The sequence below is a fragment of the Pteropus alecto genome, unplaced genomic scaffold (genome assembly GCF_000325575.1).
Source record: "Pteropus alecto unplaced genomic scaffold, ASM32557v1 scaffold11, whole genome shotgun sequence".
NCBI classification, from domain to species: domain Eukaryota; kingdom Metazoa; phylum Chordata; class Mammalia; order Chiroptera; family Pteropodidae; genus Pteropus; species Pteropus alecto.
In genome coordinates, this window is record NW_006431956.1 from 7,094,467 (window position 1) to 7,118,001 (window position 23,535).

The 23,535-nt window shown below is 40.1% G+C and overlaps 1 protein-coding gene across 1 annotated transcript in view; it reads right to left on the reverse strand.

Annotated features, from left to right (window-relative positions):
• FAM107B (family with sequence similarity 107 member B) overlaps positions 1-22,582 on the reverse strand; it is a 190,666-nt gene extending 168,084 nt beyond the window's left edge. Inside the window, exon 1 of the mRNA XM_006906973.2 lies at positions 22,172-22,582. Coding sequence (XP_006907035.1) covers positions 22,172-22,582 — 411 coding nt within the window. The remainder of the gene's footprint in view (positions 1-22,171) is intronic.
• Positions 22,583-23,535: the final 953 nt, after the last annotated feature.

Consider the following 23,535-nt stretch of genomic DNA (forward strand, 5'->3'; position numbering starts at 1 on the left):
AACTGGAGGACCCGGAGTCTAGTCCTTGGACCTAGGCAGCCAGGACCTCTGCTTTGCTCTAGAGAATCCCACTCAAGGAGTCCTGGGCCGGGGGATGTGCCCACGCAGTGCCCATCTCCCTTCCAGACCATGCTCCAGGCACTTGGCACTTGGATTCCCTGACCCAGCCACGCCAGGTGGAGACTTCTTCCCCAGGCCTGTACTCCTGAGCATCCACGTGGCAGAGGCGTACACCTGTAGTCGAGAAGAAGATTCAAAGGGCGGCTCTTTGGGGCGGGACAGGACAGAATTAGGACCCTCAAGCTAAATACAGACATGTGTTACAAGCCCTTCGAGGTGCAAGACAGAGTTGGGGGTGGGGGACAGTACAAAGAGGGACCTTGGCCTCAGGCTTTACCATTGCTACAGTCTGCAAATATTAGGAGCACGTCCTCCTACTGCATGAATTCCGTGTCAGCACATCTGTTAAGGGACCGGCCCCATATGCTGTTGGAGATCCACTAGGTAGTGAGAAGGAGCACGATGGGCCCCAGTTGGGCAGATGCAGTGTGCACATCTGCTCCCTCACCTCCTTATTATGATCCCTGGGGAAGGCTGAATCCAAACACCTCCAGCCTTCCCAAGCAAGAGGAGGTTCCAAAGCAAACCCACAAATGTGGGTTTTTAAAGAAACTCACTTTGCTATTAAAATGAAAGGATGTTTTGGGAAACCATTTAGTTTTTGAATAACCTCTAACACATGGCCCTTGCCCTGCAGGAGGCTAAGCAGGCTTTGTGTCCTTTGTGTCTCTTTTTGAGCTTAATTGTAAGGATAGGGACCCGCCCCCGTAAAGGGAAATGCCAGGCATTGGGAGACAGGTGGAGTGGAGTGAGCAGGTAAGCTAACCCTTTGAAAAAGGGTGGGGAGGCCTGGGATGTCCGTAGTTCCCTGGAGCAGTGGTCTTCAACCTTTTCGGCACCAGGGACTGGTCCCCCTACGAGAACCCAAGCCCGGATGACCTGAGGCGGAGCTGAGACGGTGATGCTGGCGCTGGGGAGCAGCTGCAGATGCAGATGAAGCTTCACTGGCTCACCCACTGCTCACCTCCTGCTATGCGGCCCGGTTCCTAACAGGCCACGGACCAGTATCAGTCCACGGACGGGGGGTTGGTGACCCCTGCCCTAGACCATCCCCAGATGCTGCTAGAGTTGTTCCTGGGTGTCCCCCTGCCCTGGTGTGTGCTCTGAGAGCTGCAGGGACAAGAGGGCAAGGAAGTGTCACGTTCTCGAAAGAAGGTTGTAACGTACCCAGATGGAAGTCCACCTGCCCCGAGCTTTCACTCCCACCTCCAAAGAAGGTGAAGGGTCATAAAGAGGACCAGAAAGCTTTCCCCAGTGACTGTGAAGACAGAGAGGCTGTGAAAAGAATGAAAGGAATTAGAAAAGAGATTGAATATACAGCTTCTCTCTCGCTCTGGGTTCCAAATATTTTCTGAAATATCTACCGGTCTCTTTGTTTTAATATTTACTGGGCCAGGGTGGATTTTTCCATTTCAGGCTGATGTCATTCCCAGCCTGCAGGTTTCTCAATATCCTGATGCAGCTGACTCCTGCAGAGACACTGACCCATCCAGTCTGGTCTGAGAGGGCATCCCTTCTTCCTGTTTTTGCCGCTGCCTGAAAAGTGATGCCTGCGAAAAGGCACTCAACCCATTGCCTGGCAAATCCCCATGACGTCAGAGTTTCTTCCCTTTTGCTCCTCACTCATCTCTTCAAAGGTGGCCCTCTGAACCACCCTGGCGCCAAGCCCCTGGAAGGGACAGAATGTCTAGACGGATCCCAGCTTTACGCACAAAGGTGTCCCTTTCCCATTCCACTTGCAAAAAGTTCAGACAAGAGCGTTACCTCCTCCCCAGGACCAAGTCCAGATGCAAAGGCGTCTAGCTTCCAGAAAACCTTGATTGTAGTAAGAAGAGTTTGGTATAGAATATGAGCCACCAATTCTAATCAAACTAAATTTGTGCCATGGTGTATATCCTATCATGTGTGGGGACCTCCGTGTGTGACAGTGTCTGTTGATGATTGTAAGATAAGGTGGATAAGGTTCATGTAAACTCAGCCATTCTAACAGCATACTGTATAAAAGAAAACGTAAGAATGGGCAATTTTTATCAGCCCAAGTATAATCTTAATAAGTGCAAGTGCTCCCAAGCACAAAGTTTCTAATTCAAAAGCTATTTATAGTATTATCGAAGGATAGTAATAAAGTGGTAATAGAGATCTATACCTGTACACACACACACACAAACACACATGTATGCGTGCACACACACGCACACACTCCCAACCAGGTAGCAGCAGGAACTGGAAATTAATAACGGGAGTACATAGCCCCTTTATACTGAAGACATGGAGAGTATGTTAAATTCTCTCCCCCTCCACACCTCAGTCATGCGTGGGTCTTCCTCAGAACTTTTGACGCTGGGGCAAGATTCACTGTATACAGAAGGCACTTCTAGATTTACTGTAAAGAGCCATTGTAATTATTTAGTACTTAATGGTAAAACAGAGTTTTTTTTAGTTTTCTTTGTATCCGTGTTATATTTATTGTATGTGAATGAGTGGAAGAGAAACAAGAGGAAAGGGATGACTTTTTTGTTTATTCTGATTTTTTACTTCATATCTACTCTGCAGTGACAAAGAGGAATTTTACTGCTCTTCAAAGAAGGAAAAACGTATGCTTACTTTTTCATTTTGGTAACCAAAGAAAGTATTTTGTGAGTTGTTCTTCAAATTTTCAACATCCTCCTTTCCCATATAAAATGTAATATATGTAATGGCTAGAAGAAGTAATCTTGAATCCAACTAACATATATTTTATATCAAATTTTTAAAGGAGAAATGAATCTAAGCAATTTCTAAAGTATATACGTTCGGGTCATTGAGCCTCCCCTGAATCCGCTGTGCCCCTCCCCCAAGAAACAGCAATGCACTGTGGGTAGGACAGCCTCTGGCCCAGCTCCAGAGGTAAGATCTGACCAAGCAGTATAGTTCCATCTCCTCGGACATCAGGACAATAAGAGAAGTTCAAGGCTAGTTTTATGGTTGGAGAAGAAATACTCCCTCCTGCCAGTCTTTCTCCTCCAGCTGAACAGAATATGAGAGCCCTAAGAACTACTAGCAGCCATGTAATGACTATGAAGGGAGCCAGCCTTAAATAAAAAATAGAGAGAGAGAGAGAAAGAGAAAGAAAGAAAAAGAAAGAGAGAGAGAGAAAGAGAAAGAAAGAGAGAGAGAGAGAGAGAGAGAGAGAGAGAGAGAGAGAGAGAGAGAGAGAGAGAGAGAGAGAGAGCGAAAGAAAAAAAATAAAAACAAGAAAGAAAGAAAGAAAGAAAGAAAGAAAAAGAAAAAGAAAAAGAAAAGAAAGAAAAGAAAGAAAAAGAGAAAGAAAGGACAGGGGAAAGAGAAGAAGGAAAGAAAAGAAAAAGGAAAAGAGACACTGGGAAGCAGGCGACACGGAAAGAGCTGGTCTTTGGTGCCATCTTTGAGCCAGTGTATCAAGCCACTGCAAAGCCCGCCCTGACCCTGGACTTCTCAGTAATGAAGACTGTCCTTTCCTCACTCATTTGAGCTGGAGTTTGACTTTCAGTAAAGAAGATTACCCTGGATAATGTGGACAGGCACCATCCGCTCAGTTGAAGGCCTAAGAGCAAAGACTGAGGTTTCCTGGAGAAAAAGGCATTCTGCCTCAAGCCTGCAGCAAATCCCCTGAGTTTCCGCCTGCTGGCCTGGCCTGTGGATTTCAGACTTGCAGATACCCACAGCTTTGTGAACCAATTCCTTAAAATCTCTCGCTAGATGATAGATAGATAGATAGATAGATAGATAGATAGATAGATAGATAGATAGATAGATAGATAGATAGATGGATGGATAGATATTAAGACATATAGAGATACACAGACACACACCTACTGGTTCTGTTTCCCTGGAGAACTCTGATATATTATTCTATGAGCCGTATAGGGCAAATCCAAAATTCCCCTGATGAAGATCAAGAAATTGAGAGGGAAATCCTTGAGATCTGAGAAACCACTACCTAATGACTTCTGCAGAGAGATGGTGATGTGTGACTAAGACCTCAAAAACGTTACGTTATGCAGTGAAAACCGTGGGGAAAAAAAAATCTCAGCAACTGAAGGAAAGATCTTACCACTGAGGATTTCTTAAAGCTGGCAGACTCTTTTTCCAATGATATCTGTAAATGAAGGGGAAACGATATGATCTCTAGTTGGAATAATGTGGTAGGAACTAGTTCTGTAAGAAGGATGGATAAAGCCCTCCCACCATTCTCTTCTTCATTTTTCTCACAAAACCTTGTGGTCCTTCTTCCTTTTCTTTTCCTTTTTTTTTTTTTGTTATAATTTTTTATTATTAATCACATCAAGCATGAATTTTCGACAGCCTCTCTTAAAAGGAAAAAAAAACCTCAGAGTTTTTAATTATTTATCTTATGCCCATAAAATTAGATTATTAATGTATCAGTACAATCCAAACTCAGTCATGTGTCAGCCACTTTTTCTTGTCTGTTCTCAGCATTTGTTGTGTGCCCCATGCTATGCTAGGCCAGAAGAGCTACGGATCACCCTTCAAAGAGCTTGCTTTTAGCTGGGGACAAAGAAGAACATTTGAAAAGCAATTAGAGAACAATATGACCCAGTGTATAACTCAATGCTAGAGAGTATACTGCGGGCACTACCTACTGCTGGGCTTTCTGATGGCTGGGGCAAATATTCTCAAAGAAAGTTTCATAGAGAAGACATAGACACGCCACTAGTAAAAGAGTAAGTTTCCTTTGCTTTCAAAGAAAGTTCTGTGTGATTTTAGCCAATTATTTAACCCAGTTCAGACCCAGTTTTATGTCTGCAAAATGGAGATGGTAAAGTCCTCCTGTATTAGATACGATGCTTTTAGCTGAAAATTACTCTTAACAATTAATTGGCTTAAACAAAATTGTATATATTATCTCCAAAGGCACGATTGTTATAAGGGTGGTTCACTAACATCTCTGGGGGCCCAGATCCTTTCGCTTTTTACTCTATCATCCCTGCTTCCTTCTTTCTTAGAGATGCAAGTTGTGGAACTTGAAGATGAGTTTCGAAAAGATTTCCAGTTAGTCATCAAGGATATAACTATGCTTTTGAGCTTAATTTGAAGGATGCCATTGATTTGCAGGAAGAAAGGGAAAATAAGTCTGCATAAAGTGCTGATAGGCAGGACAATTTTTGTTTTAAGTTTCAAAGGTGATTTGACAAGGCATGACTTACTGAATATGAAAGAGTCGTTTAAAAACACTTAAGATATCACAGAAACTTCCTATTCCCTTCTTACTTTGTTCTGCCATTCACTTTACAGAGAAATTACTAGGAGTCCTTCACACCTGCTAATGGGTATTGTTTTCCTTAAGGATCTCAGAACATTTTGAGGGTAAATGAACTTGAAGAAGCTGTTGCATGATGTCATTGGGTTTTTTCATGGTCTGTTTCACAGACATGCTGTCAGCCAGTTGTTAGAGTGTGGCTTTCACAAATGTTTCAGTCTCCTTGAGATAGAGCGGTATTTCTCAAACCCAAATGCACGTTAGAATTGCTGGGGAGAGCTTTTTAAATACTGATATAGGAGACCCAGCTCTGCTCAATTAAATACAAATTTCTCAGAGTAATAGTATCAACATTAGTGTTAATGGTTTTTAAAAACTCCACAAATAATTCTAGACGCAGCCGTGGTCAAGAACAACTGGGACAGAGAATGCGATAGAACTATTCATCAGTTAACAGCATGAGCAATAAGAAGAGCAGGAACCACAAACTAGGTATCGCTATACACTGAATGCTTGTGTCTCCCCACCCTCAAAATTTATACGTTGCAACCTCATCCCATGCGATAGTATTTGGAGGTGGGGCCTTTGGGAGGTGACTAGTTCATGAGGGTGGAGCCCTCATGAATGGATTAGTGCCCCTAAAAGGAGCCCTAAGAGAGCTCCCTCTCTCTTCCACCATGTGATGGTACAGTGAGAAGTCTGTGACCTGGAAGACAAGCCCTAATCAGACCATGCTGTTACCCTGATCTCAGACTTCCAGCCTCCAGAACACTGAGAAATAAATTTCTGTTGTTTATAAGCCACAGTCTGTGGTATTTTGTTACAGCAGCCAAAACAGACTAAGACAGCCATCAACCTGTTTGTTACCTCAGCCCAAACAGACTAAGACATCGATTTAATACTTCGTGAACTTTTTCCTTGCTCTCCTTACATTAAGGTTCTTCAATACTTGAGGCACATAAACATTTGAAACATGAAAATAAACAGGAAGACACTGAAAAAAACTTCGAGGGCGTATAATAGAAAGCCAGCCAATGAGGATGGACACGTGAGGGTTTATAAGGGAATGAATGGATGGGAATTATGTCTGCTTTGTGTACTGTGCGTGTTCAGCAATTCTCTTGCTATGAAACTTAGCAATTAATTTCTGAAAGATCATTCCTCAGAGAGCACCTCCATCATGCAAAATAGCAGTGATGACAGTGCTAATGCCATGCTAGGGATTGCTGGTCAACCTCGGCTTAGGACTCGTCAACCATTTGCGTCCTGCACATGAGCCATGCATTGGAAGCTCCCCGCCCCAGTCAGGAGTCAACAGCCTAGTATTTCATTCAACAGGGAGCCTCTAGAACTCAGAGTGAGGGGTTTCACTTTTGGCTTCTGGAGGCAATGACTATTGTTCCGACGGTCATGCAGGAAAGATGGTGCCACACAAAAGCATGAGAAATTCTTTCTAAAGCGAAGAACTGGCCGTAACATAGCTAGTGAATACCTCAAGCGAATGTGGATTTTAAAACGAGCCTGGGACAAGAAGATCTTGTCTCAAAGACCTGAAGCCAAGGAGGCATTTAGGAGACAGGCTAGTGCTGGTGCCCCTTTGAGAATGTCTGCAAGGGGTAGGAGTGGAGTGAGGCACAGCCTGCCCTGGATGCGCGGCCTAGGCACCGGCTCCATCTGCGGGATGTGCTAGTCCCTGAGAAATCAAGGAATACAAAACTTTTATCTGAAACAAAAAGTCTGGGCCGAGCTGCTGGGGTTGCTGACATGCATTGTAAGGTTATTTGAAAGAAAAACAGTGCCAGCAAATCTAAGCTCTGTAAACATTCATTTCAACACTTTAAATATTTGTTTCATTTTCTTTAACATCTTAATAAAAGTTTCATTAAAAAAAAAATCCAGTCATCTATTTTGAGATAAATTAATATGCCCTGGGGAGCTAAATAGGCTTGTGACAGTGAGAGGGTCTGCCTGAGAGCCTGCAGGTGCTGCCAGAGGACACTGTCTGTCATTCTGTTTCTTTTCTTCTTTCTTCAACTCTGAAGGCAGCCAGCCACTGGACCTCTAGTTAGGTGGGATATGACATGTCCTTCCTGTTTAAGCCAACTGGAGTCAGGTTCTCAGCCACTTGCTGGCCAGAATGCCTTTCTCTGCCCTGCTCACCTGGGGAACACCTTCTCAGCGTTGAGACCCTGCTCTTGTGCAGCATCGATTCTCTGCCTGCCTTCTTAGCACCCCGTACTTCTGTCTGGCAACCATGCTCTTAGGGATGTGTCTATCTCTGTTGGCCAGATGGCAACCTTAAGAGAAGGAAATAAGTCTTATCTGTTTTTTTTTTTCCGAAACTGATGGAGTCTCTGAAACAGCAATTGAAAGGTGAATGGATGAATGAATGGATGAATGAATGAATGAATGAACGAATGAATGATTTTGGAGACAGAGACTCTGTGACAGCAGAAATGCTGAAGCATAAGTATGAGTCGAGAGATAAGAAGTCAAGGCTAATAAAGGACAGCATGGAAGTGGGGAGTTAGGAGACAGCAAAATGGGAGAAATTTGAGGTTGCGATTATGAAAAACTGTTATACGATCAAATTAGGGCTTTCAGAAATTTCACTAGATGAGAAAGAAAAAAGCATGTATACTTGTGTAAATGCTTTTAACACTAAGCCATAGAAATGAGATAGGTGTTCCTGCCATTTTGACATTTGTTACCTTATTTTGCAGCTATTGATTTGCCTGACTCATGTCTTAACAGCAAGCAACTCAAAGGCAAAATTAGTGCTTTGTTCTCTGTGGTGTGCCCAGGACCTCCCAGCACACGTTAGCCCCCCATTACGGTTTGCTGAACTGGGGACTGAAAGAAAGAAAACTGTAAAGCTTCAAAGTCAGGCTTCATGCTAATTACTGAAAGCACAGACAAAATAACTTGCTGAACATTTCATTTGAAATTGTTTGTTCCTCATTATATCAAATTTCTTTTCTTCTCCGTTAACATCCTCTAACTTAACAATAATATGTAAGTCATTGGCTCTTATCTCAGATTTAGAAAGTAAGCCATTAAGTGCAAAATCATATGTTTCATACTTAGATTAACTAACAATATCTTTTAGACATTAAGTTACCTGCAAATACATAAAAAAGATTTTTTTTCACCCAAAAGCATTATAAAGCTAGAATTGTGGAGGAAAAAATATAAACCATTCTTGTCCATGTCTTTAATACAGCTCGGTGTTTTATGAATACAAACAATATTATCTGTATACTTTCCACTTGTCATTAGAGTCACAGAGTCGTGAGATAAATGTATCCCTTTGTTTTCTTCTGCTCCCATTTTAATGGTATCATTATTTATGTTACAAATATTCTATATTTTTTCCTGTAATGCTTAAAGTTCTGTATAAATAGTCATTTTTTTCCACTACAGTGCTAGAAGCATAAAAGCTCTCATTACCCTCATTTTGCAAATAGGAAAACAGAACATAAAGCAGAACAGAACATTAGTACCTTGCCATGTGGGAAATCCACTGAGGGTTCTAGAAGATGGACTAGGGGGACAGTGGAAAGGAAGCTGCTTCCTCTTGCTGAGTTCACTTCAAAAAAATTCTTCTGGGCCTTTTGTCTCAAACCCGAGTAATAAGCAGTTCATTCTTCAAGGGGAAAAAATTATCTTGACCCCTACCCCCTGGCGTGGTCTTAAATTATTTCCATTCATCTCTAAAATAATGAGTAGGACACAAAGATATTGGCAATACCAAACAAAGATTAAGTGATAAGAAAATATGAAGGCTCATGTATCATAAGCCTCTCCCCTGATTTTGATTTTATTGATTCATCGTTTATTTAATAAGCATTTATTAAGTGCCCTGTATGCACCAGGCATAATTCTAGGCACTACCCATAATAGATAAAAGAAAATAAATATATAGCTCCTGCTGTCAAGGTCCTCACAGTCTAGTGCCAGGGTCCCCAACCCCTGGGCCGAGGACCAGTACCAGTCTGTGGCCTATAAGGAGCTGAGCCACACAGCAGGAGGTGAGCAGCAGGTGAGTAAGTGTGTTTGCAGCTGCTCCCCAGCACTAGCATCACTGCCTCAGCTCCACCTCAGATCATCAAGCATTAGATTTTAGTCGGAACTCTGGTCCCTGGTGCCTCAAAGGTTGGGGACCACTGCCCTAGCGGAGAGTCAGACACGAGCAAACAGGCACAGTTTAGTGCTTTAATTGAAGAAAACACCAAGTGCCAGGGAACTCCAGGAGAGGGCATCATCCTGGAAGTGGGTGTCCGGATAGTGTCAGAGAAGGGGACAGAGAAAGGATTGTCTAAAGTGTGGAGGTGGGGGAGGGAGGAAGCATGTGGCCCAGCTGCTCCTGGTAGCTATTTCATATCCACAAAGGAAACCACTCATGGGATGAAGCCAGCATTGTGGATGGCTGAGCGGAGAGATGTTAGAACGTAGATGCTCCGTGGCTTCGATGAATTGCTGAATCCATCGATCCTGAAGCCACGTTACCTCAGGGCTTGTTTTTAAGTAAGATAATCCATTTCCATATTGTCTAAATTTATGTAAGGTTTTCTGTTTCTTGCCGCCAAAAGCATCCTATGTGATACATGGGGAAGGTTTAGGGGGGAAAATAGTTCATTTTTGAACATGTTGAATTTGAAATGGCTGTCATACCACTTGGAGATTTCTCAGGGATAGTTGGGTCTGGATCTCCCTTGTTAAAACAGTTTGTAATTATTTTTAAACAGTTCAGTTAAGCACTTTGAGTATCTATACTCTATGGACAGTGCACTTGAAGTGGCTCCATGACATCCGCAAGGACCCAGGTGCTTCTTGCCTTCCTGCTCTGCAATCTCTAGATTGATTGTTCGCTTTTATTTACTCAGACTCACAGGATGACTACAGAGGTGCCAAGCATCCCATCTTCACCCAACAATGTCCTAAGGCCAAATTCAAGCAAATTTTTCCTTATGTTTCTGCCAGGAACATAAGGAAAGTTTTGGAGTCAATGCTCACAGGTGGCTAGCTGGTATTCAAGGGACCCTAATCAAGAATTTACATTCATAGGTGGCTACAGCAAATATTTCCAATGAGGTTAACTAAATCTGAACCAGAGGATTCACTACTTAGTGTAAGAGATTTTGGAAATAATTTTTTACTCTTGAAATGAATGGTATTCAAGTACATGACTGACCGGCATTTTTGCCTTTGCAAAATGAAGTTGCCATAAGAATGTGGCAACTTCAGAAGTCCAGCTCCTTTAAAGTAGCATCCTGTATCTTGAACTCCATTTGGTCCTGGACCCACATTAAGACTCCTTCATCCCTCTGACTAGAAAGCTTACTGGTTTTGCCATTAGAATATTGTCACATTCCTATATATCATTTTATTTGTGCAAAGGGATCCTGTGTAAAAGGACAGAAGTTGGGAAACTTCTCTGGCATACAGAATCAGGAAATATGCTGCTTTTTGTACCTGCCTGCCAAAAAATATTTGTAACTGTGGCAGAATTCACGTGAGATTTTCTTTATTGCAACATATCACCGGGGAGCAAGTTGGGTGGACAGACATGTAGCCCCTACCTTCCTCTAATTATTGGAGGCTACCAGTGTTTACTGGACTGTTTTGTATGGGTCAGTTCAACTCAAGTCAGCTTGCAACACCAGTACACCAAGGTACTTCTCCCTGCAGAGACTCGAGTATTACGCATCCAGGTCAGTTGAGTCCTGGCAGAAACTCAGTCAAAAGGACTGTCCTTCCTGCAGACAGGCATCCTGGAATCCTTGTAAAGGGCTTAGGAATGAGAGCCTTCTGGGAGAGCCAGCGCCTCACTAAGTACCAGAGTCTATTCAATGGGTCTCTTTTCTCCACCACTGCTTCAAGTGTATCTCTCCTGAAACACCCAGCTCAGTCAAAAAGAACACAGTTATTCCTGGTTATATTCACCGGTGTTCCCATTCAAAAGCTTCCTGAGACAGTATCTCACCCTTTATTTGGCCTTCGTGTACATGGTTTTCTCATACCCATCACTCAGGAACGTGGCCAGAACTTCCTGATGGCCAGCACCTTCCCAGCTTTCATGTCTCCTTCTTTCCCCCCCGAGTCAGTATACCAGAAAGCAGATGACTGAGAGTGATATTTTTTCCTGGCTTTATTGAGGAATGATTAACACATAAAAATTGTATATATTTCAGGTGTTCAACATGATGTTTTGATATATGTATACATTGTGAAATGATTATACTTTACAAATTAATATGTCCATCCTGTCACATAATTACCTCTTTCGTGTGTGTGTGTGTGTGTGTGTGTGTGTGTGTGTGTGTTCAAAACACTTGAGATCTACTCTCTTAGCCAATTTCAAGTATACGGCATGTTGTTATTAACTCTAGTCACCATGCTGTACATTAGGTCTCCAGAACTTACTCATCTTATAACTTTTACCCTTTGACCAACATCGACCCCTTTCCCTCACCACCCAACCCCTAGCCACAACTCTGTCACTATGAGTTCAGCTTTTTTAAATTCCACATATAAGTGAGATCATGCAGTATTTGTCTTTCTGTGTCTGGATTATTTCACTTAGCATGATATCCTCCAGGTTTATCCATGTTGTCACAAATAACAAAAAAGGATTTACTTCTTTTTTAAGGCTGAATAATATTCCTGTGTGTGTGTGTGTGTGTGTGTGTGTGTGTGTGTGTGTGTGACATTTTCTTTATCCATCCATCTGTTGACAGACACTTAGGATTTAGGTTGTTTCTGTATCTTCACCACTGTGAATTATGCCACTGTGATCATGGGAGGGCAAATATTTCTTCAAGGTAGTGATTTTATTTTCCTTTGGGTAAATACTCAGAAGTAGGATTGCTGGATCATATGGTAGTTATATTTTTAATTTTTCAGGGAACTGCCATACCGTTTTCCATAGTGTCTACACCAGTTTACATTCTCACCAACAGAGCACAAGGGTTCCCTTTTTTCCATATCCTTATCGTTTTGATATCTTTTGGCTTTTTGATAACAGCCATCTTAACAGGTGTGACGTCATAGCTCATTGTGGTTGTGATTTGCGTTTCTTTGATGATTACTAATACTGAGCATCTTTTCATGTACCTATTGGCTGTTTATATGTCTTCTTTGGAGAAATGTTTATACAGGAACTTTGTCCATATTTTAATTGGGTTATTTGTTTTTATATTTTGAGTTAGATGAATTGCTTATATATCTTAGATATTAACCTCTTATCAGATACATGGTTAGCAAATATTTTCTTCCAATGTGTAGGTTGCCTTTTAATTTTATTGATTGTTTTCTTTGCTGTACAGAAGTTTTTTAGTCTTATATAGTCTCACTTGTCTATTTTTGTTTTTGTTACCTGTGCTCTTGATGTCAAATCTAAAATTTCATTGCCAAGGCCAATGTCAAGGAAATTTTCCCCTATGCTTTCTTCTAAGAGATTGAAGCTTTCAGGCCTTATATTTAAGTCTTTAACCCATTTTGAGTTGATTTTTGTGTACAGCATAAGATAAGGGTCCAAATGCATTCTTTTCTATGTAGATAACCAGTTTTCCCAACATCATTTCTTTATTAAAGAGACTGTCTTTCCCCCATTGCATATTCTTGGTGCATTTGGCAAAGATTACTTGACCGTATATGAGTGATTTTTTAAAAAACAGATAACTTTGAATTAACTCGAATTACAAGTATACATATATCACATTTGAATTCTTCATATAACTATGCATTGTATTAAATAAAAAGTAAATTTAAAGTCAGTGTATTATTTGCAAATTACAGTACATTAATTACTATTAGTAATAAAGAATATGAAACATCTTTTTGAGATTTGATATTTTAAGTCACAGAAACTGACTCTCCTCATGCAGGTGGCCCATTTGAGGGGAAGTTTCCTTTCTTTTTTTCTGTGGACAACCAAATAGTGCTCATGTGTTTGGGTTCTAATAATTGCCTGAGTTGTTATTTTCCTCTTAACTGAACGTGGGACACTCGCCCACACATCAGCTTTCCACAACAAAAACTTACTTTCCATAGCAGTTTCTCTGCCCCTTATAGAGACTCCTTCTTCTTCTGATTGCCTCAGATTTCCAAACTGTCACCTCCCCCGGTGTGGAATACAAAAGCAAGTGTGTAAACTTCATATTGGAAAAAATGGTAACTAGATGAGTGTTATTTTCTTTGGAAAGGAGAAAATGTGAGTGCAAAACCTAAGACAGTTTGGATAAGTTTAACACATGTCCTTAGCTGGGAAAAAAAAACAAAAAACAAAAAAAACCTCTAACTTCCCATGACTGATAGAGCACATTCATTCTACTAGCCCTTGTGGTTCCTAGAGCATACGAAATTTTAAAGTTTCTAGCATCCCCAGTGAATGGAATATTGGAATTTGTTTTTTAACTGGTGTACAACTGCATCTTACATAACCCAGAGGATGGAAATTCCAGTTTCACAGATGCAACTGAATGGAATCTCCTTGGTGGTTCTTTGGTTAGACACCCCAGGCCATTGCGTATGTACAAAGTAAACCTTCCTCTTTTATTAAAGAAGGCAAAGGATCCACTAGGTCATGGGCAGATTGCCACATTCTCTCTGAGCTAGAAATAGATGCTGCTCAGAAATGGATTGACCTCTTCCTTTTGGACCTTTCCCCCTCCAACATATCAGCACCTTCTTAGAATATATTTATCATTTTTTATCTGAATTGTACATGCAGGAGTAACCTTACTTGAAAATGTGCTTTAAAATTGGATGAAATTATACAACAAACTTTTATTTCTTAGTTTGGAACACATGTGCTCCTCAGCTCTGTATTGTCTGATAGTTTCACACTTTTGCCATTCTCTGCAGTCTTTTATGGACAGTCTCCACTAGTCAAAGCTGTGCAATGTCAATGTTCATGGTTTTATGAGGACTATTTATTTCATTCTAAGAGAAGCCAAGAAGCTGTCTTCTTCTTTTCCAGTCAGGATGCAACTGAATATCTGGATTGGAAAATTCCTGTCTGAGTACACTGGATATATCATGTACTATCATGCCACTGTGTTTAAAATCTTTTGAAAAAAAGAAACCTTGCAAAAAAAATTATCAGGACTTAGAATGCTAAGGAGCATGAGAAGGAACTAGAATACTAACATTTGATTGCATGGATTTATGAGTTGCTTTCTATTAAAAAAACTATGTCAAGCCATCTGTCTAGCAGAGAGCTTCCTTAATAGAGTATTTGTTTTTATAGATAGTCTAGAATTCTGTTCTCTTCTATTAGGGCCTATAGGAAAAGGAAGGGAAGATTTCATTCTAAAAAAATTTCAGGAAAACTGCTTTGTACTAGAAAGTGGAAATGCAACCCAGCAGAGTTGCCCCCCAAAAATGCTCAAATAAGGGGGATGCAGACTTAGAGTGAGATGACGAGTGACAGATGTTTACTCACGAGTTATATTATGCTTCTAAGCAGCACTGCCCTCTACTCCCAGGGTTTTACTTCCAGACAACTATAAGACATTAAAAATAAAAATCAATTTGTTGAATAGGATCAGTTGCCTGTAGAGGTGAACACCCCCAAGAGCTTTTCTGTTAATAGGTGTCCAGGAGTCTAACACCAAATTCCAAGTAATATGGCCTTGATGAATTTTCAAGAGAGCATGGCTGGAATCTGATTCTAACCAAGGAAGCTGAAACCCAGTTAATTAAGCTACCTCAGATTTTAACAAAGACTGCCAAGAAAAGAGGAAGGATGAGCATGGAGCCTAGACAAGGAGAGCAGAGTAAGCAGCTGTTTAGTTATTGATAGCATGAGTTCTGCACTGCCCAAGGAAGTCATGCTTTGACCTGTTGACTTGAGCTTCTGAGTCTGCTGGAAGGGTTACCCACAGAGTGGAAATGAATCAGATGCTTAAGTCCTAGTTTCCCCATAAGTAATAGCAGGAGGAGATGAGTTCAGAGAGGTAATGGGAGATACTTTGTATAGGACCCATGAGCCACTGTAAAGACTTGACTTTTACTGGGAGAATTGCAGAGATATTGGAGGGTTTTGAGCAGAGGATTGATTGGAATTATCAGGAACTAACATAAAAAGGATTAAAAAGATCAAATAAGCTAATCCATATAAGGCACTTAACACCATGCCTAGTCTATTAGTAGTGCTTTAAAAGTGATGATTGTAATTACCATATTTCCGTAGCTCTTCTTCACCAAGACAGAATCATAAAGAAAGAGAAAATATAAATAGACCTCTAAAACTAGTAAGGAGATTGAATCATTAACCCAAAACCTCCCAACAAAGAAAAGCCTTGAGCCAGATGGCTTCACTGGTGAATTCTACCAAATGTGGTAGACCGTCTTTCCCAAACTCTTCCTAAAAATTGAGGAGGAGGTATCACTTCCTAACTCATTCTATGAAGCCAGAATTACCCTGACACCCAAGTCAGACAAATACAGTGTGAGAAAACTAGAGACCAGTACCCCTGATGACTATTGATGTAAAAATCCTCAACGAAATATTAGCAAACAGAATTACACCATATACAGAAAGGATTACACCATGACCAAGTGGGATATATTCCTGGAATGCAAGGATTGTTCAACATTAAAAAAAAAAAAATGCACTATAACATACCACATTAACAGCATGAAGGGAAAAAAATATCAATTGATACAGAAAAAGCATTAACAAAATTTAACATGCTTTCATAATTGAAAAAAAAAAAAACACTCAACAAACTAGGAATTGAAGGAAACTACTTCAACACATAAAGGCCATATATGAAAAACCCACATCATACTCAATGGTGAAAGACTGAAACTTAATTTCTAAAGTCAGGAACAAAGGATGTTCATTTTTGCCACTTCTATTCAACACAGTTTTGTTGAATAGTATTGTAAGTTCCAGCCAGAGCTATTGGACAAAAAAAAAAATCCAAATTAGAAAGGAAAAAATGAAATTATCTCTGCTCACGGATGATATGATCTTATATATATAAGCCATAAAGAGTCTACAAACATATACACAAAAGTGATTAGAACTAATAAATTCAGTAAAATTGCAAAGTCCATGCACACAAATCAGTTGCATTTCTATGTACTAACAATGAACAATCTGAAAAGGAAATTAAGAAAATTTTATTTACAATAGTATCAAAAAGAATAAAATACTTAGGGATAAACTTAACCTAAGAGGGGAAAGACTTGTACTGCAAATTACAAAACATTGCTGAAAGAAATTAAGGAAGACACAAATAAATAGGACAAACCATGTTCATGGATTAGAAGACTGAATATTGTTAAGAAGTCAATATTACCCAAAGCGAACTATAGTTTCAATGCAATCCCTATCAAAATCCCTGTATTTTTTTTCCAGAAATAGAAAAACCCATCCTAAAATTCATGTGGAATTTTTAGGGTCCCCAAATAACCAAAACAATCTTGAAAAAGAACAAAGTTAGAGGTCTCACTGATTTCAAAATCTACTGCAAAGCTACAGTAATCAAAATGTGGTACTGGATTAAGGCAGACATATAGGCCAATGGAACAGAATAGAGGGCCCAGAAATAAATTCTAACATGTATAGTCAAATGATTTTTTATAAGGTGCCAAAACCCTTCAGTGGAGGAAGGATAGTCTTTTAAACACATGGTCATGGGAAAATTGGATATTCACATGCAAAAGAATGCATTTGGAGCCTTACCTTACACCATGACAAAAATTAGCTCAAAATGGATCAAGGACCTAAATGTAAGAGCTAAGATTATAAAAGTCTTAGAAGGATACATACAGAAAAATCTTCATGATATTATATTTGACAATGATTTCTTTAATATGACACTAAGAGCACATGCAACAAAAGAAAAAAATAGATAAATGAGATTTTGTCAAAATTAAAATTTTGTACATCAAAGGACAATATCACAGAAGTGAAAAGTATTTTCCCACAAAAATGGGAGAAAATATTTACAAATCATATATCTGACAAGGAGTTCATATCCAGAATACACAAAGAAATCCTTTAATTCAATAACAAAAAATTTAAAAACCAATAAAAATGGGCAAAGGCCTAGAATAGACACTTCTTCAAAAAAATATCACAAATGACCAATAAGCACATGAAAAGATGCTCAACATCACTAATCGTTAGGGAAGTGCAAATCAAAATCAAGCAAGATACCACTTCATACCCATTAGGATATTTATTATCAAAACAAACAAAAACTGCAGAAAGCAACAGGTGGAAGCATGGATCTGGAGAAATTGGAGCCCTGTATATTGCCATTGGGAATATCGAGTGGTACAACCAGTGTGGAAAACAGTATGTCAGTTCCTTGAAAAATCGGAGATGGAATTATCTTATGATCCAGCAATTTCACTTCTGGGTATATACTCAAAAGAATTGAAAACAGGATCTCGAAGAGATATTTGTACACCCATGTTCAAAATAGCATTATTCCCAATTGTCAAAAGGTGGGAATGATCCAGGTGTTTTTCAGTAGATGAACGTGTAAACAAAATGTGGTATATACACCTAATGGAATGTTATTCAGCCCTAAAAAGGAAGGACTTTGTGACACATGTTTCAACATGGACAAACCTTGAGGACGTTATGCTAAGTGAAATAAGCGAGACACAAAAGGACAAATACTGTGTGATTCCACTTGCATGAGGTACTTAGGGTCACTAAATTCACAGAGACATAGAATAGAGTGGTGGTTGCCAGAGGATGAAGAGAGGAGAAGGGGGTGTTAGTGTTTTATGGGCACAGAGTTTCAGTTTGGGAAGATGGAAAAAGTTTTGGAGATGGATGGTGACGGTCGCACGATAATGTGAATGTACTTAATGCCACAGAACTGTGTACTTAAACATCATTAAAATGGTAAATTTTATGTTATACATATTTTACGTATGTATAAAAATAAAAAATTGTAGCTCCCCCTTCGTCTGAGTCTCTAATCTCCAACAAATTTTTGGCTGTCATTTCTCTTTATGTGTAATTTTCCTGTGCAGAAAAGTCATAGCTTTGCCCTACCCTGACAGTCCTCAAGGCTTATAACTAACAGAGCATTCTGATTTATATATCAGGCTCTTATAAGTGTGAGTATCAAGAGACTATCTCTGAGGGAAAGATAAAACTGTTTCTAGATGCCTGGGACTCAGACACTCAAAAATAGTGACTGCCTGAGCCTGTGAGGCTTGGTCCAGACCACCATGTGGATTCTAAAATATCCTGGTTACCACTTCTTTGTCTGGAGGCAAAACCAGCCTGCTACAGAAAGCAATGCAATTGTCAACACTACCATGGGCCCTGTTTCCCTTTCTTTTAGTAAATCTAACTTCTAGTTAAAATACCCAGGGATGATTTCCCAAACCACAATTACTTTCTCTTTCTAAGTCAGGCTGACTACTTTGTTGAAGTAAGAACCAGATAAAAACTTACAACTGCTATAGAAAGACTTTCTGAAACTACCAAACTAATCTGAAAATGCTTAGTGTGGGAACTGTGTCTTTCTTACCCTGCCAACCTTGGTAGGGGGCAGGGAGAGAAGAGAAAACCAGCACTATTCAACCAGGAAGGGTGCAGTGTTGGGTCCTGTGTGAAATCATAAAAGAACAATGTAGAAACCCCTCTCCTCCATATAGCTCAGCCTCCCTGTCTTCCCAAGGCTAAGATGAGAGCCTCCTGTGGCGTCCAAAGTTGACCCACAGCCTTCTCTTCCTGCATTGACACTGCCTTTTTACCCAACTGTATCTTCCACTAGAATGTAAGCAATTTCAGGGACTGTGTCTTAATCATCTTTGTTTCCCCGGCGCTCTTGCCGTCCTGGCACAGAGTAAGAACACAGTAACTCTTGGCTCAAAAAATGAACAGCACACTTCTGTATTTCACTGGCTCTACAATCCCACCAATTAGAAGAGCTTTTCCCCTAAGACCAGATGTTGTTTTAAATTTAAATGAATCATCCTTCTGTCTGCACACCAGGCAACTAAAGATGGATAGAGAGACTAACTCATCCCCATATCTTAGGTATGGTTATATCCTGAGGCTGAACTCGGAAAAAAAAAAAAAAAAAAGTATTGTTTGTTGCCTCTACCAAGGCAGATTAAATGATGAGATCAGTGCATCCAAAAGGGAAATATTTTTGCTGCGGGGCAAGATTATAACAGAGGAAGCTCATTCATCATCTAATGAAGGGAAACATGTCATGACAAAATTACTAGGTAATGAAAAATCTGGGCAGTCCTATGGCACTTTTAATCAGAAGATCTCAAAGCAATCCCACACTGTCATCAACAAAGCCTGTCATCACAGGATGCAAAGTGGAAAGTGTATACACCGTGAAACTAAGATAGAAAAAGGTTAAGCAAATTAATAAAAAGCAAATTATTATTATTACACACACAGATACACTTACATAGAATTTAAATTTGATTGCATGTCAAGTGAGATCACCTATGAATATTTGATTATAAATCCTCAAACACCACACAAATAATAAAAACGAGCGGTAGAAGCATGTTATAATTCAGAAGTCGGACTTTGGAATCAAACAGAACGGGGCTGCAGTCCTGGTTCTACCGCTTCCTCCCTCTGTGACCTTGGACTTTCTGTGTCTTGCCCTTTCTGTCAATGTCCTCATCTGTAAAATGGGAGTCATAATATGCGCCTCACTGTGACCAGGGTTCGATGGGCTACTCCATGTAAAGCACTTAGAAGAATGGCCGGCACACAGCGGGCATTCTGTACGTGTTAGTTTCTCACACATGAACTAGATTCAATGACCATTTGGCACTTGATTTTGCAGTGTTTCATCACCCTAGAGTCAACTACTGCATCTGTAACCTGATGGGGGTCCCTTCTCCCCTTCCTGCTGTTCCTTTTATAAATGTGCTCAGGCCAGGATTATTACAGTGGCTTCCCAACTGCAGTCTTCCCAACTCTTCTCCGTCCCATGTGACTCTACCTATATGTCGTCCCAGAGTGAAATCCCAAGCATGCGTTTCTCTGCTCAAAATTAATTTCTCACTACAGCATTCAAGACATCCCGCTTTTGGCCTCAATCTGCCTTCCCAGGTATCTCCAATTTAGCCAATCTGATGAACCTATTCCTGTGCTACCTTCCCCTACATCCATGGTTTTGTTTATACAATTTCCTTTTATTTCAACATCCTCTCTTTTATCTCTGTTTTTAAAAATCCTAACCCTCCTTCTAGACCAATCTCAAATTCTACCTCCCCTGCAATGTACCTTTCCAGACCCTCCAGCCTCCTTTGATCCGTCCTATGTGTGTCTCTTTTTGGGACATTTATATTCAGCCTTGCATTATATCTTGTTCCTTCGTAAAGCTTGTTGACCTCTGTAGTCTCTCCATGGGTTAGCTCTTGCCAAGTGGATAGTAAATATGGATGTTACCGTGCTATTTAACTGCTTATTTCTGAATACACATATTTACCTTGAGGCCTTATATATGCCCCTAAAACAGAAAGATAAAATCAAATCAACTCTCTATAGTTGCTGCTATACTTTGCAATATAAGGTGGGTCCTGAGTTACTAGAATCTCTATTCAACAGAATGTCTCCCAGTTCATTAAAAACAGTACACCTTAGTTCCTTTAATATGCAACAAATATAAAGTTGGCCTTGATGTCTACTCAGCTAACTATAATACTACTAAAAATATCTTAATCTGGGTATGAGTATAAACTGAAAAATTGAACAAATGTATTAGGTTTTGTTTGGGGTTCAGTTTAGTATTGCTACAAAAATACATTATAGTTCTTGCTATAACAGAGGGCTTGGTGAAATCCTCTGTCCATTTAATTATTTAATATAAGCTTGTAAAATGTTAAATAAAACTTTTTAAAATTATCTTTTAGCCCTGTCTTCACTGTTTGGCAGTTTTCATTGCTAATGAGGCTTCTTGGATTCAAGTCAGCAAGTCAAACAAAAATGATTTGTTAAACTTGATGAAAAAATTGTTTTTTAAAAAAATCAGAATATCTTAGTAATGGATCCCTGAAGACTTCTCAGTTGTATAATTCTGGTCCTAAGCTATTTGGCCAGAAATATGACCAAAAATTGCTCAGGGAGTATCTTTGGAAAATGTGATTTAAGAAACCCTGCCTCTAGACTGCCTCCCTAAATTGGAATTACCAAGAATTTTGAAATGATTGTGCAGCTCCATTCAATCAGAATAGTCGACAATTAAAATTCAGTAATACCAAAACAAGGAACCGAGATAAATAACTCAAGATGCAGCAGCACCATATTTTTCAAATAACTTCATTCTCCTGCTTTTAAGTCTCAGAAAACAATCACAGAAACTTCTATATTATGAGCAGTTGTATCAGTCAGTTCCTCTTTTACTGCTATGCATACAGTGATTGTCATGCCCAAATTTTCCCGTATTGCTTTGATATCATGTGATTCATTTAATGTAGACATGATTTCTTAAATTCTATAACCCAACTTTTCATAGTGTGGATTTTCATATAAATAAATTCGTGGACCAATTAAAAAAAAAAGATTATGTTACTCCTTATCTTTTGTTGAGACATTGTTGGCTCTGAAGCACCATGGGCAGTTAATTAAAGGCCAACATTGGTCATTACTAAGGCCCCAGTGCATATCGTCATTGTCTTCTTCCACATCCTTTGAGAACTTTATGAGAATTTAAAAGGCTTTACGCACTTCCTCAATGTCTTATGCACTTATGATGTTAAACAAGTTTGTCCCCTGAAGGCGTTCAGCAAATGGCCAGCACTCTGCTGCAACACCATCCCTTCTGCAACAGCATCGGGAATACTCACCGTTGGCAGCTCAATAATTGATGCTCTGGGGATAGGAGTCTCAAAAGTAACCGCTTCACAGTCCAATTCAGCATCCAGGGACCCAGGCCCATCCTCAGAGGTCCCAGTAGGCTGGACAGCAGTGTGGTTCCTTGAATTCCGATTGGCACTGCCATTTCTCTCCGAATGGGTGCTGGAATCTTGCCTTTTTTCTAAAGTTCCTTCTCCTCCTGAGTGACTTGGTTGTCGGCCCGCTTTGGCCACGGGCTGATCGTAGATGGTGGAATGAGCTTCGGCTGTACTGGGCTGGTCGAAGGGAGCAGTCTCCCTCGTATTCCCAAAACAGGCCAGCAGGGCTGAGCACGGGAACGGGTGCATCGTTCTACATGGAAATTTCAGTCTTTTGGCGAGCCTTGCTTTCCACGTTGACATGACTTGCAGTGAAACATGGCAAAGCTCAAAGGGGAAAGAAAAGTTTCCAGGGGTTCAGATCACCTTCAGTTTCCTTCTTGTAAAACTTTATTTCCTTGCTTGAAGAGACTTTCTAGTGGTTGCCCCTAAATAGATCAGAAGATGGCAAGGCCACCCTCCGTGAGAGTCACTCAGCCACTAATTCCCCCTTCGGAAGCGTTCATGCCGGATGATTTCATGCTCTTCCTTCCTTGATGTTGTCAGTGGCTAAAGAAAGCTGTCTGTGAGGCATGTGGTTGGCTTGGGTTACAGTCCCCAGGCAGGGCAGACGCTTTAGTGTAAGGTGGTGCCACGTCAATAGACAGTTGCTTCAGGTTACCTTGGAGGCATAAAGATAATGTAGCCTGATAGCATCCTCCATAATAGCGTCAGCCTGTGTATCAATAACATCATAACAGCAGCATAACCATCTTCAGTTACTCCTTTCAAATATTTATTCCCCCAAACAAAACAAACACCACCCAGATATCCATCACAAATGAAGACCCCAAGAGGGTCCTCGACCTTGACATCTGTTTCATTATTAAAATTAGAGGTAGACTCGAATCTTTTGTCTGGAGAGATCTAAGTTGGGGTTTGATACCATCGGGACATTTCTGGAGCTCTCCTGGCTCCAGACAAGCTTCCTGGCTTCAGTATCCATATTGTCCCTGCTGGTGACTATAAATGTGTCTTTGTTAATTCGGTTTTTTGCTATTCATGCTAAGTCCTTGATTCATTTTCAATGACACCAAAAAACAAAATGAACAAAAAAAAGAGCCAAAATGAACAATTAACACAGGTATTTTATGTGTATGAATATGTGCTCTGTCCTTTTATTGCATTTATTACTTAATTTCAGAAAATAACCACTTTTTGAACATAGATCTTCTATTTTTCAAGACATTAATATATGAATATATAACCATATTCTA